At 39.5% G+C, this 17,359-nt stretch overlaps 1 protein-coding gene across 6 annotated transcripts in view; it reads left to right on the top strand.

Moving 5' to 3' along the window:
- Nucleotides 1-17,359, top strand: part of bahcc1b (BAH domain and coiled-coil containing 1b) — a 95,755-nt gene that overhangs the window by 33,928 nt on the left and 44,468 nt on the right. For all 6 annotated transcript variants that reach the window (XM_043253876.1, XM_043253880.1, XM_043253879.1 and 3 more), the window contains one exon: nt 15,986-16,162. In XM_043253876.1, the coding sequence (XP_043109811.1) occupies nt 15,986-16,162 (177 nt within the window). The remainder of the gene's footprint in view (nt 1-15,985; nt 16,163-17,359) is intronic.

The following is a 17,359-nucleotide window of genomic DNA, read 5'->3' as shown; positions in this document are numbered from 1 at the left end:
TTGCTGCATTATTTCACCAGATGTCCAGCAGACATCTGAACGTTACGGATGAATGCGGCTGTGTGATGGAAGGCGTAATTCAACTTTAGTGCAAGTCAGATTCAGATGTGTCTCTGGTAGTGCTTTACCAGCCTCCGTCTCTCCATTTCGCCCCCTGACTGGTGGAGTCCAGAGGCTGGAAAAACATGAAAGAGGCCCCTGGGCAGGTTCACTGTAAGGAATAAGGGGGTAATCTTTAGGCCTCAGTAGAGCAATGATGAGGAGAGGAAGATAAGACGACTGTCTGATCTCTGTATATGAACCTTTTCATCTGCATGTGTTTAACCCGTGTGGTTTCTAAAAGCACCTGCTCTCACACGCAAACACAAGCAGAGGAAATTATTGCTCAGAGGTTGTTCTTTCATGGCTCGGGAATCTTCTTACAACGAGACTGTACATATGTTAAGAGTTTGTGACACAGAGACCTTATCTGAAACTCTTCACAATCAGCCCTGATGAATGTCCTGCTAACTAATTTTATATTTTACAAATTAGGAACTCTTTATGAGTTACATTACAGCTGTATAAATTCAATCACGTTTATTTATATAGCGCTTTTAGCAATAGAGATTGTATCAAAGCACTAATTCCAACTTATGGCATGGCTATGGAAAAAAAAACTTGTAATGGAAAAACTGTAATGAAATGGGAAAATCTAAATAATGCAATTAAGAATATCTCTTATTTATAGTAAATATAAAAGGGCATTCTTTTGTGGTAGGGTGTGAACTGTAACTATTGGAGTAAATTAAAGAACTCATTTTTTAGATATTTCAGGATAACATTTGTTTTTTGTTTTGTTGACATTTTCTTTCATATGGAAACGTGCAAACTTAGCTGTGAGATCATTTAAACAAAAGCACATTTAGACACAGAAACCAATGTTCGCTCTTGCACCTGGTCATCTGTACCTCGTTCACCTTTACACCCTTCCTCTCTCTGAATCGCTCTTCCTTTTCTGCTCTTCCTGTCTTTCTTTCTCCAAGCCCAAAAGAATCTTCCCTCGCCTCCCCCAGAGTATACGCCAGCACCAGGCCTTGCACCACGGGGCGGAGAGTCCTTGGCCGGTGCAGCCGGCAGGCTTATCTTCTCAGCTCTGCTTTCAATCTGAGCGCTCTCTCACCCCCGGGGAGATTCCACCAAGGGCTGGGCTCTGAGCAGATGCAGGCGGGTGTCGAGTCGTGGTCAGCTCTGTCTAGCGTCTGTTGGCCTGCTCTGGATCTTCTCACTCACAAGAGTGGGAGTGCGGCCCTGAGAAAGCTCAGGTCTTGATACCGGCGCGGGGCATATGAATGTTTGCTGTCGTTCCAAAAAAAACTATCTGGCCCATGCTTCAAAGTTGTGTAAATGTTAGGACTGAGCTAATGGTGGGAATGGGTGATTAGTGTGGCAAAACTCTCTCAATAAGTGAAGTTGTTTCATGTGCTGTTTATTTCTTGATACAGCGGTGGCAGATTTTTCATGAACTTTCATCGTCTGGCTTTTTTGGAAAGTGACTGTGCAATTTTGCATCTGCCTGAAATCTATGACACGCATTTTGAGTTGCTTGTGTAAATACTGACCGCTGATGATTTGTCAAGAGTTGAACCTTAGGCGTACCGACTCCCTCTAGATTCCTTTTGACCTGGTTTACTCTTTACAGCTTTATGGAAACTTTTAGAAGGTCTTGTGAGTCAAGGGCAGGAATGGCTTCTCAGTGAGCTGTCAGTGCTGTGTGGGATCTCTGGTTCCTCTGTGAGGCTGCAGTCTTGCAAAAAGGCCTCTGGAGTGATGATGTGGCCCAGGGTCAGGGAAAAGAAGCCTGGGAAACTGGAAAAGTATGGAATATGCTTTATAGATCATTGCTTTGATTGGAATGATTGTTTATTTTATTACTAATCGCTTCTTGTCTGCACGTTGGAAGGTCTAATTTTATGTCCATCTCTCTAAAAAAGAAACTTACCAGATTCTGTGATTATTCATGGTCGTTTCTCCTTTCTAACTATTTAAATGACATTTGTTGTCATATAACATATAACAGATTTTTAAATATCATTGATTTTTTTAAATAAAAATTTTAAATGATAGATTTTTGTATTTAGCGTTTCATTTTCTGTTTATTTAAAAAAAATTGTATGCAGTTTTCAAATCATCCTTTTAACACTTGAAGTAATATAAAAATATGGCTAGGTTATAAAGTTATAAATTAATATTGATTTTTTCATACTGTACATGATAAGGTTGTAATGCCTAATTTGGCTTCATTTAAATTGATAGTTTTTTTTAGTTTGTTAATATTTTAAAAATATTGACAAATATTTATATTTGTTTAACAACATATTCAACATTAAAAGAACTAGCAAAAAGGTAATATTAATGCATTCTTAGTTTGAGAGAATTTATGTACTTTTTACCCCTGTAATATGTTAACCTTTAAACATGTTAATTTGCATACTTTCTTTTTTACTATTGTTGTTCATAAAGCATTTATGTCAATTTATACAACTTTTATGGTTTATTAATGTATTATCTAGAAAGTAATATTAACTAATATTAATAAATGCTATAAAAATATTGTTCAGTCTTATTTCTTGCTAGCAATCACATTAACTAATTGAAATCATTTAATTTCCTATCATTGGCCCACATAAAATCTGCAGCCACAAAACTAATGTCAAATTTCCACGGTACTGAAATGCCTTTCATTTCTAACAATTTCAGCACATATATGTTTTTAATATTAATGTAATTATGCTTTCGGCTGAACAGTAAGAGTTTACTTCTTTCAGCTCAGTTTAATGCATTCTTGCCATGTTTAAATACAACCCACAGAATTCTACAGTGTAGAAAATGCAACAGAATGTGCGAAGAATCCATGTGGGCCTAATGAGCAATAAAACCACGTGCACTGTATGCTCTTGGTAGAACTGAAGACATTGAACATAATCAAGATGGACATTGATTAAAAACAATGATGATGTGCTTTGTGTGTAAGAATGAGCCTGATGGGAAGGGCAAGGGCTTCTGGGAAGGAAGGGATGAAATGAAAGATTGAAATGATAATGAAAAAGACAGGATCTGGGAATTAGAATGAAAGGGAGTGAAAGATAGATGGATAAGTATCGTCCTCCAACTGTAACCTGCCAACACCAAAACACTATTACTTCGCATAATTTGCTCCGGCTCTACTCTCTTTTCTTCATTCCCTCTCAGACTTGTTTTCCCTCTCTCTCTCTGTTCAGACAGTGCGTGTCCTTGATTTTGAAACATGTTGTTCCTTAGGGAAAATTAAGTCCTGTGCACTGGACATACTGTGTGTGTGTGTGTGTGTGTGTGTGTACTGGCTGAGTGGCCCCTGAGGCTGCGTGCTGGGAGCCCACCCAGCTGACAGTCTAGCCCAGCCTAAGTCCCATCTTCCCTAACCAGACCACCCATCCACCTGATCCCAGGACTCTTCAGATACAGCAGTGGGCTCATGTGGGTATACATATGACATGTGTATTTTATTTTTCGCTTACATATTTATGCGTGTTCAAAATTAAAACATGCTTTTTCAGTTTTATGAGATGGAATTGCAATTTTGTAGTTCTAGGCTTAAAATTGTTTAATTAGAATTTGAACGACAGGAACTTAGTAAAGTTTTTTCAAATAAATTCAGTAGGTATGGAATTGATGGCCAGGTTTCATACTCAGGCCTTAGACTAAGCCAGCATTAGGCCATAGTTCAATTAGTACATTTAAGTAATTTCCATTAAAATGCCTTAGAGAAAACAGTAATGGTGTGCATCTTGAGACAAAACAAAGGCGCTGAAGTTTTAAGACGAGCCAGTGCAATTTTCTTTCAGTAAAACAACTCAGCTCAGAATTGCATTTTAATCTGGGACTAGGTTTTAAGCCTTGTCTGTGAAACCTAAGAATATGCGTTTTTTCATCCTGGTTCATAAATCTGAATTGTTTCAGATCTATCAAAAATTATCTAAAAAATCACACTTTTATTTATATGAACTTCTTACATTTCAATTTCAGATTTGCTTCCTATTTGCTACCTCAGTTTGATTTGAATTCTGAATGATGCATAACCCTAGTGTTTATGTTTCTATAGGAAGTTTGTTCAAAAGACGTCATTTTGATTTTCAGAAATTGTCAGTTGTTTCCCCTAATGCTTTTATGAGAAATTTTTTTATACTAAAATCTCTTTTGAGCACTTTTTTGAGATTATTTTTGGTTTAAAACAGCATCTCTCTACGATCTCTCTACGCAACCTAAAACGCATTTCACATGACCATTCATGCAGGAACAATTCTATATTATTTAGATCACGGTCGCGTTTGTGTGCTTGTGGTGATCGAAGGTACAACAACGCATGATGTTAGTCTTTACACAGTCATCAAGGATACGTCGAAAGTGAATGTGGACAGCCACGCCAGCATTTTCAAAAGTCTGTTTTTGACCTTGAAAACTAAGGATTATAGTCAACGGTAGGCATAACTGTAGCAAACATTACGTTTTAAATTGAAAACGCACTAGTGTAAACAGGGCCTAACACTTACACATTTAAGATGTCATTTGTAATATTTCTCTGCCATGCCACGTGGCAACTTGTTGTCAGGATCGTGCCGGAGAAAGCGGACTGGAAGGATGCTCAGAAAACCAGAGGAAAGACTGTAAAGCATGCATGCGCTCAAGCTAAAACCAAAGAGACGCCGCCAACATGCACAAACACACAGTGGCGTGAGGATAAGCAATGTATTAGTCATCTATTACAGGAATCAGTCTCACACTGGGCCTGTTTTCCAGTCTCGCTGGATGCCTCGTGAATTTCCACCCATGAAATAGAGCGGCTTTCTTCCCCCAGACTCAGCTCACAGAAACCCGCTGCCCACGGGAGACGGCTCTGACCTGGCAAAGAATCTCTGCTTACAGTGGGTCAAATTCTCCACCAGCGGTGTGGATGATACAAAACATAATCCAGAAAAGAGAGGCGCAGCGAGTCTGACTTTGCCTCTGTGAATGGACTGAATGGAGGAGTGTTAGACGAGCCGGTCGATTTGAAAGCATGCACCTGGTGTGATTCAGGTGTGTGTGGAGGGTATTGTACATGCTAAATGGATTTCTCACCTCTCGCTCTTTGTGGAATGGACAGAGCGGCCAAATCGCCCTCGCTGAGTGCGCTCTCAAGGCCTTGGAATATATCCTCCCTACCGAGAATGAAAGAAACGGAGAAAGAGTCCGAAAGAGAGGGAGGAAAAAATGAGGGGGTGTGTGAGAGAGAGAAAAAAGAAAACAAAATAGCATTTACGGTTCAGGCTGCCTCTGTAATAATTTTCCATATCAGTGCAACTGCATGAGCCCAGTGGGAAAGGGAATATGATTTTCTCCATACAGTGCCAATGGAAAAGAAGAAGTCGAGTCAAAACAAGAGAGAAGAATGCTGGGAAGACAACGAGACAGGCACTTGCTGGCCTTTACATCAGGAATCCCATACAGGGACTGTTGTTAGCGGGTCTTTTCTAGTTAGAAAACACACAAACCATCATTCAGTCATCCTTCCAGAACCCGTTTGGTCCATCCAGTAGCCCACCGAGATCTATTAAGCTTCGGCCTCTGCCTCCAGCTCGGCATGCCGGGTCGATCCAGAGAGCAGAAGAGCTTGACTCCATGTTAATTCCGCCCACTCTACCCAGTTACTTTGCTCTCGCCCCTCGGGTTGGGAAACGTCTCTCGCAGAGCCCCAGGTTTTGGACGCTGTCCTGTCATTAGTTAATACTGAGAGCTCCATCTGATATTCCCTGGAAAAGTCCTTGCCTCTTTTCCCATGCCGACACTCAGGATAGAACAGAGGGTGGATCGGGGGGACGTGGAATGATATTCGGCCCCTGAGCCAAAGTGCTCTTGTGACAACAGGCCGATTAGCATGAAAACAAATGCTCGTAGCAGACAATTGAATCGTTCCCTGTTTGGAACAAATGGTGGCTTTGCTTGTTGCATGTAATTAGCCTAGCCGAGGCGGGCTGACAGCATCCATATGTCTGAGAGGGTGCGAGAGCGTGTGTGAGTTTACCGTAAGCGCTGGAGCGTAGAGCGCTAGCCACTAGCGCAGCATTTTTAGCAGGAGAGGAGCCGCAGGAAGCGTCAAAGGGAGGAAGAGAGATTTAATGAGGTAGAGAGCACGAAAAATGACAATTCAACATAGCTCATGTTTGCTAAGATAACACAATGAAGTGATGGCGACAGCAAGATGCTGATCCCGGGGGGAATGAGCACGGGTTTTCCTTATTAAGGTCTGGGTGTTGTGGAGGGAGCGTGACGGGCGAGTGGACCTGTGATCTGGCCAGGTGGAAATCCATGTAGATAACATGACTGCTGAGGTTAAAATCGATGTGTCAGAGAAAAAAGATTAACAGAATAGTAGAACAGAGCAATAAAAGTGAAGTATTAGGAGAGAATGTAAGTGATGACCCTGGAAGTCTTTATCATCAAAATAAAAATACCTAAAGACTTATATTTCATAATTCTTAAATTACATGAAAATATTAGCTGTTTCTTAAATATGCCACTTTATATTTCACAATGTGACTTTACATCACTTAATTGCAACTGCGTTTCTCATATTTGCAGCTTTATGAAACTTGCAATGCCACAAAACTACTGCTTGGTAGCTACTCATTTTTGCAAATTTAGATCATATAGTGTGACTTTATTGCATTCTTTATATGTGAGTTTATATTGTGTAGTTGTTTGTTTCTCACAAACTTTGTTTCTCATGTTTACAACTGTATATTGCAAAATGTGACATTATTATTTAATGCAGTTGTGATTTTATACTTCCTGATTATGATCTTGTATGCTACATTGTGAACATATCTCACAATGCTGCTTTATATCATGCAGATGCAATGATATTTTATTTCATTTTTTAACTTCTTACAGCTACTTTTTAGGCTTTCATAGATCGGAAAGAAGCAGGAAGGTCAGATTTCGAACTATACCAATCTCTGTTACCTATAGAATCTCACTAGTTAAACTAGTTTAGTAACCTGGTCCACACACCAGCATGCTAGCAAACACCACAAAACTCCACATATGCTGGTCTTTTTAGCAAAGGTAGATTAGCGTGAATGTAGCAGAAGAGATGACCCTCCTGACCTAGTGTTCCTGCCATACCATGCTTAGGAGTGAAAGAGTTTATTGCTGTCTGTGCAAACTCATTTTTGGACAACGCTCAGTCTGTATGTGAGGCTGGTGTCCTATCTGCGAACCCCGAGTTGACCCAGACTGCCGTGTTTGCATTGTAAAGCACTATGTGTGTGATTTTTATATGTGTGTATGGGTTTAATGTTTGACCTTGTACTGCTGTGTTTATCCCCTCTCGCTCTCTCTGTGTTTTGTTCTGAAGGTGGAGTGATTTTTAGAGACCTGCTGATCATAGAGGGGTGTTTTCGCACCCAGGGGGGTTGATTCAAACATTCATACATGGAAATGGAAGGGCGGCAATGCCAGCGGGGAGCTGTGTGTGTGTTGTGTCCTGGAGTGTGTGTACGTCTGCTCATCACCGCTATTGTTTCGTCTGCTCTGTTTGACTCTCATCTCTGAGTCGCACATGTACGCTTCCACACACACGCACACACACTCTCAGGATGTGTACTTACAGTAGTCTGGGTGTGATTTTTGATTGACAGCGACTGTTTGAATTGACTGGGTTCTTAATAAGGGGGCTGAAAAACTGTCGCTGATTTAAAGTGATACCCGTGTGAGTGCTGGCTCTTGTGAATGCTTTTAATTGATCCGCAATGGAGGCGTAACAGCTATTTGTCATATTTGAAAATGCGGTTGGACACGTCCTCCTGGTTTTCCAGACCAAAATTATATGTAGTCCGAATCCAACATCTGGAGGTGATGAATAGCACCTACTAATTTTTATAAAAGAGAGAGACAGCCTTTCAATTTCACCAGTGTTTTGTGGCCATGCCGACTTATTAATGTTTTGTACTTGTGGTTTTCGTCAGAAAATAAGATTGAGAGTTTCTTGCCAGGTCTCAACTGTTCTTGCCAAGCACTGTAACCGTCTCTCTTAAAATAATCTTAGGCCAGTACTCAAGAGCGATAGAGTTACCTTCAGATGACTGTGGCATAAATCTTGGATGGGTTATTTTTCAGGTTGCTTACTATGTAACATGTTTACAGTTGAACTGTCGTTTTAGTAACTCAGCAGTCACAAACTTTTAGCTCCATGCAGTGGCTATAGTGCCTCTTGTGGTATTTCGGACAATGCCTTATGCTTAGATCTTTTGGAATCCTTTGAATTTTCATTCAGAAATTACTAGTAAATTTCATATATAATTGCGAAGAAATCAGAAGTAACACATTGATTAAAACATAACAATTTGAGTTAGAGTGTTTTTGTAAAACATATTCTAATATCATTGTTTTATTTACAAGTTTGAAGTTAACTGTAACACTGTGTCTACACTGGACACAAAATACAATAGAACTTAGTTTGCTTTCTATGCTGGATTTAGCTGTTGCAGTGCACCAAAAGCCAAATGTAAAAGTTTTCATTTGACCAAAAAACCCAAATGTGAAACACTTTTGACAATGAATTTAGGGTAATTAAACCAGTTGTAATAAAATGTTTAATCAATTAATGAGCTACTTTTTAATATTTCAGCCAAGCAAATTTCACATATTTCTACTCTAGCACCATTTTTTCTGTTTCTGAAACATATGCTGAAACAGTCAAGAACTCAAGAAGTGCTAATTAAACATCAATGTTTCATTTAATGATTTAGACACTCCAAAATTACTTTGACAACAAAATGTCAGCTACCGAAAGTATTTGGCTGAAATAAAAAAAATATATAAATGCATGTTTTCTGACAAATATTTTCTGTTGCTGAAATTTTGGCGCATCATTATAGAAGTGCCCCTGTAGCGCCTCTTGTGGCAACTTGAGAACACAACATACTTGTTTAGCATTGTATTTTGACACATTTCAGGTCGAACTTGAATATCGAGCTTGCATAGCTAGCATAGTTAGTTTTTTTGTCTTACAGAGCTAAGCCTTTATCTTACTAGAAAACAAATGTTTTTTTTCATTTGCATTACTCATTCACTTCATGGTGTTGCTTCTAGACTATCCGTCATTGTTTTCTTTTTCTCTTTGGGTGGTGTGCAGTTCTGTTTCTTTACATGCACGATGCACTTTTACTGTCCAGCAAACGATGCTCCGTTGTTCCCGCCAGCTGTGCTGTCTGTGCCTACACAAACACTCCGACCCGCAGACCTGGCTGTCGGACTTCGGCTATAGATCTTTAAGCCTTTGGTTTTCTGCTGTGTTCCATGAGCTTTCTGTCTGCTCCTTTCTTTCATTGTTGCCGGTATAAAATTCCCCCTTCTCCTATTTGTCTTTTTCTCAAATCGCCTTTCGTCCTCTGCAACATATTATTTCATGCCTCTGTGTGAGTTATTTACTGGGGTTTGACGTACCTCATCCTGAGAAGCTGCATAGCTGTGTTTAATGATCCTGCCATAGGACGACCCACACGTGACACATAGACACATGCACCATTGTGATTCTGCGACTGCTTGCTGCCAAAAGTTTGTGGCGGTTCTGGGGTGTGGCGTGTCCCAATCCTCTGGGAATTAACTCACTTCCAGTCTGACCTCCTGTTTTAAGATACACAAATGCAGAGTTGCACACTCACACACATACAAGACCACACACCCACTCATACGGCCTCTGCTCGATTCCCAGGAGAAGATGCTTCCTCTGAGTTATAATTTAATTCATGACCAGGGAATACCGCCAATGGCATATCCATATACACAAACACACACACACACTACAACATTTATGCACAAACCAATGATGAATTAAATGAGAATGTACACGCTAAAATAGCAAATCTGCCTTTTTGGCTGTATATTCACAAGTGACATCATTAGGGAGGAAATTCCACAGCAGCAGCCCATCTCTAGTGGTTCTTGGAAAAATGGAGCATGTTCTTCACAGTTTGAGCTATAGTTGTTAATCGGTCCGCCTTATATTTCCTGCCTGTTTTGGTGTTCACTCACTGAAAGTAGAAATGTGCAGCAGGCATTGTAGGTCTAAGCTGACCTTGATTCTTGCTTCCTGTTGTAGAGTACAATGTGAAGTTGTGATGAGATTAAGCAGATTTCTCTAAAGCCCTGTTCGGATGCACCTAGTTATCCCTGAGGAGAGACATTTAGGCTTCACAGATATTGTTGTATGATAATAACCGTGTCTATTTCATTTTATTTTTCCCACAGCACATTTTTTAACCAAAAGAGAAAACATTTAAATATTTCACAATACAATTTTTTTATTTACTGTTTACTTTACTATGAATGTATTGAAATGACAAAAATCATGTGTGAGAAATTGACTTGTTAATCACTAAATCCTCCACTAAATCTGCCTTCGCTTTCCTTGGCAATGTCACAAGACTACTGATGTTCCAAATGAATCATTTGTTCCAATTGAATCAATTGAACTGATCTGATTCTTTAGTTAAAATTACTGACTCAGTGATATGGTTGCAGCAGTTACCAGCTCACCGGAGGGGAAGATTATCAGAGAATGACTTAAATATCAGTCTGTTCATCACACAAAACTATTATATTATTATATTTCTTCCAGCAGCATCCATACGAATGTAATTTTAGAGCCCATCCTGGGGATAGGCCTCTAGCGAGAGCGGGGTTATACATTCAGTGTCATGTTCATTTAAATCCTTCCTGTCGCCGCCATTTCTGTGTTTAGGAACAGAAATGATTAATGACTAATGCTACTTTTACATGTGGATTACCCTAAATACTCCCTTGTCAATTTAGACTCATTCACACAAGCGATCGGGCCAAAACCAAACGACGTCAAAAATATCCTCTCGTACGGCACGGACTGAGTCACGGCATAGAGACGCAAAACAAACAGGCAGTGAGAGAAGTGCGCTGTTTCTGCAGACCCTGCCCTTCCTCCCTCCCAAAAGCTATTTATTATGACTGTGAAGAGAGAAAATATTGGGGTTTTCTGGAGTGGCACATGTTTTGGGGGACAGCGAGACGTGGGGTTGTGTGAGAACGTGGAACCCAGCTGTGTAAACAGTCTCACACTCCCCCATTTCACACACACACACACACACACACACACACACACACAGTAACCACTCCCCTGACAAAGCCCTTAATATGAAGTCTCTCATGCCCATCCTCCGCTAGCTTTGCCATCTATGACATATTCCAGTTATCGCTCTGATGCAGCTAGGTCACTCACATTTGCATGTTTGCTTACTTTCTCTGAGGATATCTCATGTCTTTAAATAAAGTACAAGATTTGTGTACCATATGTGCCAGGATCACACTTGTCCTCTCAGGGATTATTTTGCAATATTGACCGCCTGACTGTATATCATCCCACTTATTACACAGCTACTTACCGAGTAAATAATGGGCATATACAATATTGATGAGAATGAGTTAAATTGTTTTATTGTTTTATGTGAGGAGAAAGAGGATACAGAGTGATACAAGATACATGAAACTGGCACAAAATATCTGACCACAAACTGACCAATCAGAATCAGGTATTTCACAATTTATTTGCACCAACAATTTTGTCATAATATATTGACAATAATAATAATAATGAATAAATTTTTGTTTAATGTTTGTTAATTCATTTATTATAATAAAATATTAAATGTATAAAACATTAATTTAAAATATGTATGCATGTATGCAGAAATATATCACAAAAATTATACATTTGTAATTTGTAATTTACATTTTATATAATATTTAATTTTTAGGTAATAATTTAAATTAAGTTGTCATTGTTACGCATTAAATGTACTTACTATATAACGATAACAATAAATTATGCACATTACCTTCAAGTAACCCTAAGCCAAACTCTAATTCTATCCCTAAAATGTTAAAAGTAATTAATATTAGTCAGTAATTAATTACAGTACAAGAAGGACACATTAAAATAAAGTGTAAAATATAAGGGAAATATACATTCAAAATAAAAACATCTGTTATTTTAAACTACATCAGGTATGCATATTCATTTATTAAATTGAAGTTAAATAAAAAAAGAGAGAATTTGACATAGTTTAGGTAGGTGTCTATTCTTTTCTCCACTGTAGTTGTGGCAGCACTTGTGCTATCTCTGTCTGTTGAACTAACTACTCAGCACCAGTAGACATAAACATCCTCCTGTGAAGAGAGCGAGACTCCGAGAGAGGGAGACAGCTGTTGTAATGTATACACACAGACCCATTAGAACCTCGAGCTGTTGTGTCTGCTGATGGATTGCACTTCATTTGGATCTCCGATTTAAACAAGTAACACATAATCCAAACCTCTGACTTGACTTTTTTCCCCCACATCATGCTCTCTCTCTCTCTCTCTCTCTCTCTGTCGGTCTCTCGCACTCGTCTTGTTCCACTGAAGGGCAGCGCTGGGGGACTCTCATTTGATGACAAGGCTGAACATGCACTTGTGCAATTGGCGGTTACGTGAGTGTGTGTTTGTGTGTGGCAGACACACTCGGGACTCCCACTCTTCAGGATTCTTCCTTTTAATTCCTTAATTGGATTAATGTCGCTCTGAGCCTGGAATCAGGCGATTAGTATGCACATGACCCGATTTCCTTAAGCGCTCACACAAGAGTCACTCTCTCTCGTTCAGCCGTGTTTCGCGCCGCGGACGTAAATAAACACACATTCCCGTTGGGGATCCGCCTGACAAGACAGCATCATCCTTTATAGCTCACTGTATTCCCGCTGTAATGACTCTGCCGCTGGTTTTTCACAGCGACTGGGCTTCCCCGGGTTCAGCGAGTCGCCCCACACACGCCGTTTGGACGTTTTTTTTGGCAGTTTCCCTTCTTTTTTTTAGACCTCCCGCCATCCTTCCCTTTCCTCCAATCCCTCTGTTCATGTATCAACAGCGTTTCATTTCTGCAGTTTGGTTATTAGGTGGTGGAAGGAGGGGGAAGTTAGTAGGATGGGCGCAGGCAATAATTCCAGCCTTTGCAGCTGACGCTCGGCCCACGGCGTGCTCGAGACGGAGAAAAAAGAGAGAAAAAAGTCAATAAAGCAAAGCAAACAAGAGGAAACGTTTTATTAAAGGGAAGTTGGCGGAGGGTGTAGAGGAGAGGAGGAACGAGGGCTTTATATGCTGTTCAGTACAGTGGGGGTAGTACAAACCAGACTTCTGACTTATGATGTAAAGTCTGGTCCACTCTGCTGCATATTTTGGCCAAAATTGAACACTGGATTCAGTTTGCTTTTTGTCTGCATATGGCATTTAGATGGCAATCCGGTGATTTGTTCTTCCTCTCAAGCTCTCATAATATTAACTCGGTGCCTTGTAAACGCTTTTTGTTTTCCTCAGATTGAACGCTTCATTAGCGTTTTGCAGTTTTGTGTTTAGCAGGCGGTCAGTGTCAGCGGTCTGTGGGCTGAGTGGATCTGGTTTCCCTTTCTTTCCGCTTTCATTAATTTTCTTTAAACGAATCAGAGATCTAATATTTAGTTTTTCAGAAGCCTCCAGGAGTTCAGGGCAGAATGAGCAGCTGCTGTGGTTTTCTGATGTTTTCCGTATAGTGCTGTGTTAATCTCAAATTAATTCCCCCCAAAATTATAATTTTGTTGACAGGATAAATAATTGCTTCAATTTTAATTCAAAGATCTAGATTTTTTTTTTCTGACTAAGTGTAATTGAATTAGTGGTGTCAAACGATTGATCGCGATTAATTGCATTCTTAATAAAAGTTGCGTGTGTACTGAGTATATTTATTATGCACATATAAATACACACACATTCATATATATTTCACAAAATGTTTACGTAAAATTTTTACATTAGGAAAATTTGTATATAAATTAAACATTACATTTTCTTATCAACTAAATGTTTTTTAAAAGCACAAAGTTATGACTACATTTTAATGTCAAAATAGAGTTTTTGTATTTATTTTACTATAATTAATAAATGTGACATGATGAAGTATTGAATTAACTCTGTGATTAAAACAAAAACATACCGACTATGACTATAAAAACAGAATTAACTCCATGTCTTATGTTTCTAACCGAAAACGACCCTTTTAAAGTGGTAGATTGTGCCAGATTTGAGGTGAACACACCCATAAAGCATTGGCGAATAGTGACTCTAGTGCTCTTAGAGAATACAAGCCTTTCATTTCGGTAGTAAAGCCCGTGGGAAGGTGGTGGGGACATATGGGAGGAGAAGACGGCCGTAATGTGCTGGGAATTCTGTAGCTTCGATTATACCGTTTCATGTAGCGGGAAACTGTTCCTAGACCAGCGCAAAAAGCCTGCTTGCTTTCATCCTGAGGCGAGTGAGTGGGTGAGAGGAAACAAAGTGTCTTGACGGCTGTGATCCCAGCATCCACCCCGGCACCAGCGGCCTAACGTCTTTCCAGACCTGTAATTCGGCTGGTCTTTTCCTGCTTTCTTGACTAACCCCTTCCCCGCTTGCTGTCGTTTGTGCCTGGGGCTTGAGCTGTGGCCTGGTGCTCTGTTTATCTTGTGAGAGCAGTCATTTAGTAATTTCACACCCATAAATGTCTTCCTTAACCTCATCCCTCTAACCCACGTTAATTAACTTTTATCAGTTTAGGAAATGAAACCGCACTCGCCTTCACCTCGCTGTTTAATTGGTGGTGTTGGTTGTTTTAGAGGACACAAGGGCAGATTCTTTGTCAGGGGAGACACGCAGGAAACCACAGCGGTATGCGCTGAAACTAACATCTCATACGTGCTTTTTTTTTCATCTGCACAGAATTCGTTGTTGTTAATCTTGTAAATGTTATGCAGACATAGTCTTAAGTGCAAATCGTTCTATTACAGTCCATGTTTAATCGGCTGATTTGATGATTCTATATATGCTGCATCGTCTCCGGTGAGCTCCCTTATCTTTAAATTACATTATGTCTAAAGTTTATTAAAGCCGTGCCTCTGTAGCATATAGGTTAATCAAGCTTATTGGAGCATTGCTAATTCGCTTTGTTTCTTTCGCTGCTGAGGAAAACAAAAGATGTGTGTGGAAATATAATGACGCTCCGTTTGGTTTTTATGTAGAGTGCATGTGTAATGGATTTGATTTAACCCTTGTTGGCTTGAATGTATAAAGTCTTGCACATTTTCCTTCAGGGATGAATAAAGTTGTATCTCTTTGATGCTCTTCGATCCAGGGTTTCCTCATTATCATTCCATCACCCTATTTTTCACTCTCTGTTTTGTGTGCGTCTGTGTTTTGGGTGATGTAGGTCAGTGGTTCTCAACATGGTTTTGCTTCAGGATTTAGATCAAGTCCATTTTAAATGTCTGTTGTTTTCTACACTAGCTGTGGTTTTTTGCAGCATTTAGCATTATTTTGTCAGTTAGAAACCCACCTTTGGGTGTCATGTGGTAATCATTATTTGGATGAGCGTGTGTTATGGCCTATTTCTTGTTCTCCTTTGTAGGTCTTGTCGCAAAGTGAATGTGTGTGTGTGTGTAAGAAAGAGGCTACAGCAGACAGATCACAGGGACTTCATTAAGGAACCATGTATTAGAACAGACCGTGCACTTATGTTCCAAAACTCTCTCTCTCTTTCTTTTTAGCGTCTCATATCTCCACTTTCTGTGTCTCTCTCTCTGTCTCTCTCTCTCTCATTAACTTTTATTCTTGATAATTCATTTAGTCTTTCCCCACAATTGCACTCTATTTCTGTCTAATTTAGTTAGAACGATTATTTTTGGCTGAATGTTAGAATTTGGTACATTTATCAAATCTTCATGTATTGTCTCTTTATAATGGCTGCACTGTAATTGTGGAGGTCCACTTTATAATTTTCAATAATTCAATTAATTTATACTGTCATTTTGAGTGTTGGTCTGATTTTGTACCATTTTTTAATTCTGTCCTGCAGGCAGTGGACTGATAGGGAACTCCTCTGCCTCCTTCATGGGAACGTTTCTGGCCAGCAGTCTGGGCTCTCCTCCCTCCCACCCCAGTGGACCCCCATCATCCCCTTCTTCTCCGCCCTATCGCTCTGGACCTCACTCAACAGCTGCATCACAGATCTGGTTCCCACATTCACATGAAGGTGATCTATCTATCTATCTATCTATCTATCTATCTATCTATCTATCTATCTATCTATCTGTCTGTCTGTCTGTCTGTCTGTCTGTCTGTCTGTCTGTATATTTATCTATCTATCAGTTTGTCTGTCGTTCTCTGTTTGTCTCCATCATTCTACCTAAATCTATTATTCCATCTATCCATCCATCCATCCATCCATCCATCCATCCATCCATCCATCCATCCATCCATTTATTCATTGTTTTTTTCTTTGTATATATTGTTCTGTATGCAGCATCGTTTTATCATCTTTTTCTGCCTAACATTTTATTTGCAGCATCTATAGTTCTTTTCTTCCTATCATTCATCTATCTATCTATCTATCTATCTATCTATCTATCTATCTATCTATCTATCTATCTATCTATCTATCTATCTATCTATCTATCTATCTATCTATCTATCTATCTGCCTGAGGTATCTATAAATATCCAGCGTGCTTTCTAATACAGACAAAAGCACAATTTACAGTATGTTTGAGAGTCAGTGTGCTGTGCTTTATAAGAGTACAGTCTTCTTCATTTCTGTTTTTTTTTTTTGTATGTATATGATTTGTGTTTTCCCCTCGCAACCACTCAGTCTGCTTATATTTTAATTAAGTTTGCCCATAATGCTTGATATGTTTTTTTTAATGTATATAGCTCTTTATACAAATGTTTAAGCCTTATGTGTGTGCGCGAGCATAGCATGTATTTGTGTTAACATGCGCACATGGCTGTTCTTTTTAAATAGTACGCACAGCTGAGCACTTGCTATTGGTATTTTCACAGATCCGTGTACAACCATGTACAAGTGTATGTGTGTGTATCGGTGCGGGTTAACTGCTCTGTATCTGCGGAGCTCTTGGCAGCTGGCAGAATGGAACAGTAATTGTGGTTGGCAGCGAACACAGTGGTGTTACTGCTGGCACCCAGTGCTACTGTAACTGAATGACTGAACAAATCTGCGCGTGTGAGACGGAACGAGAGAGTTAGAGGGAGAGAAAAAAAGCGCCGTAGCCAATCTAGCACATATTCTGCTGTGCACGGAGCTTTATATTAACCATCAATAACCTTACACCAATAACAATAATCATAACTGTAATGATGATGCTTCTGATTACCACCATAAAAATAATAATAATAAAACTAATAACAATAATATTAATAACAGAATGTGTCTA

Source organism: Puntigrus tetrazona, chromosome 12 (assembly GCF_018831695.1).
Source record: "Puntigrus tetrazona isolate hp1 chromosome 12, ASM1883169v1, whole genome shotgun sequence".
In the NCBI taxonomy this organism is placed as follows: Eukaryota; Metazoa; Chordata; class Actinopteri; order Cypriniformes; family Cyprinidae; genus Puntigrus; species Puntigrus tetrazona.
Note: the sequence above shows the minus strand (reverse complement) of the source record. Positions and strands in the feature narration are given on the sequence as shown.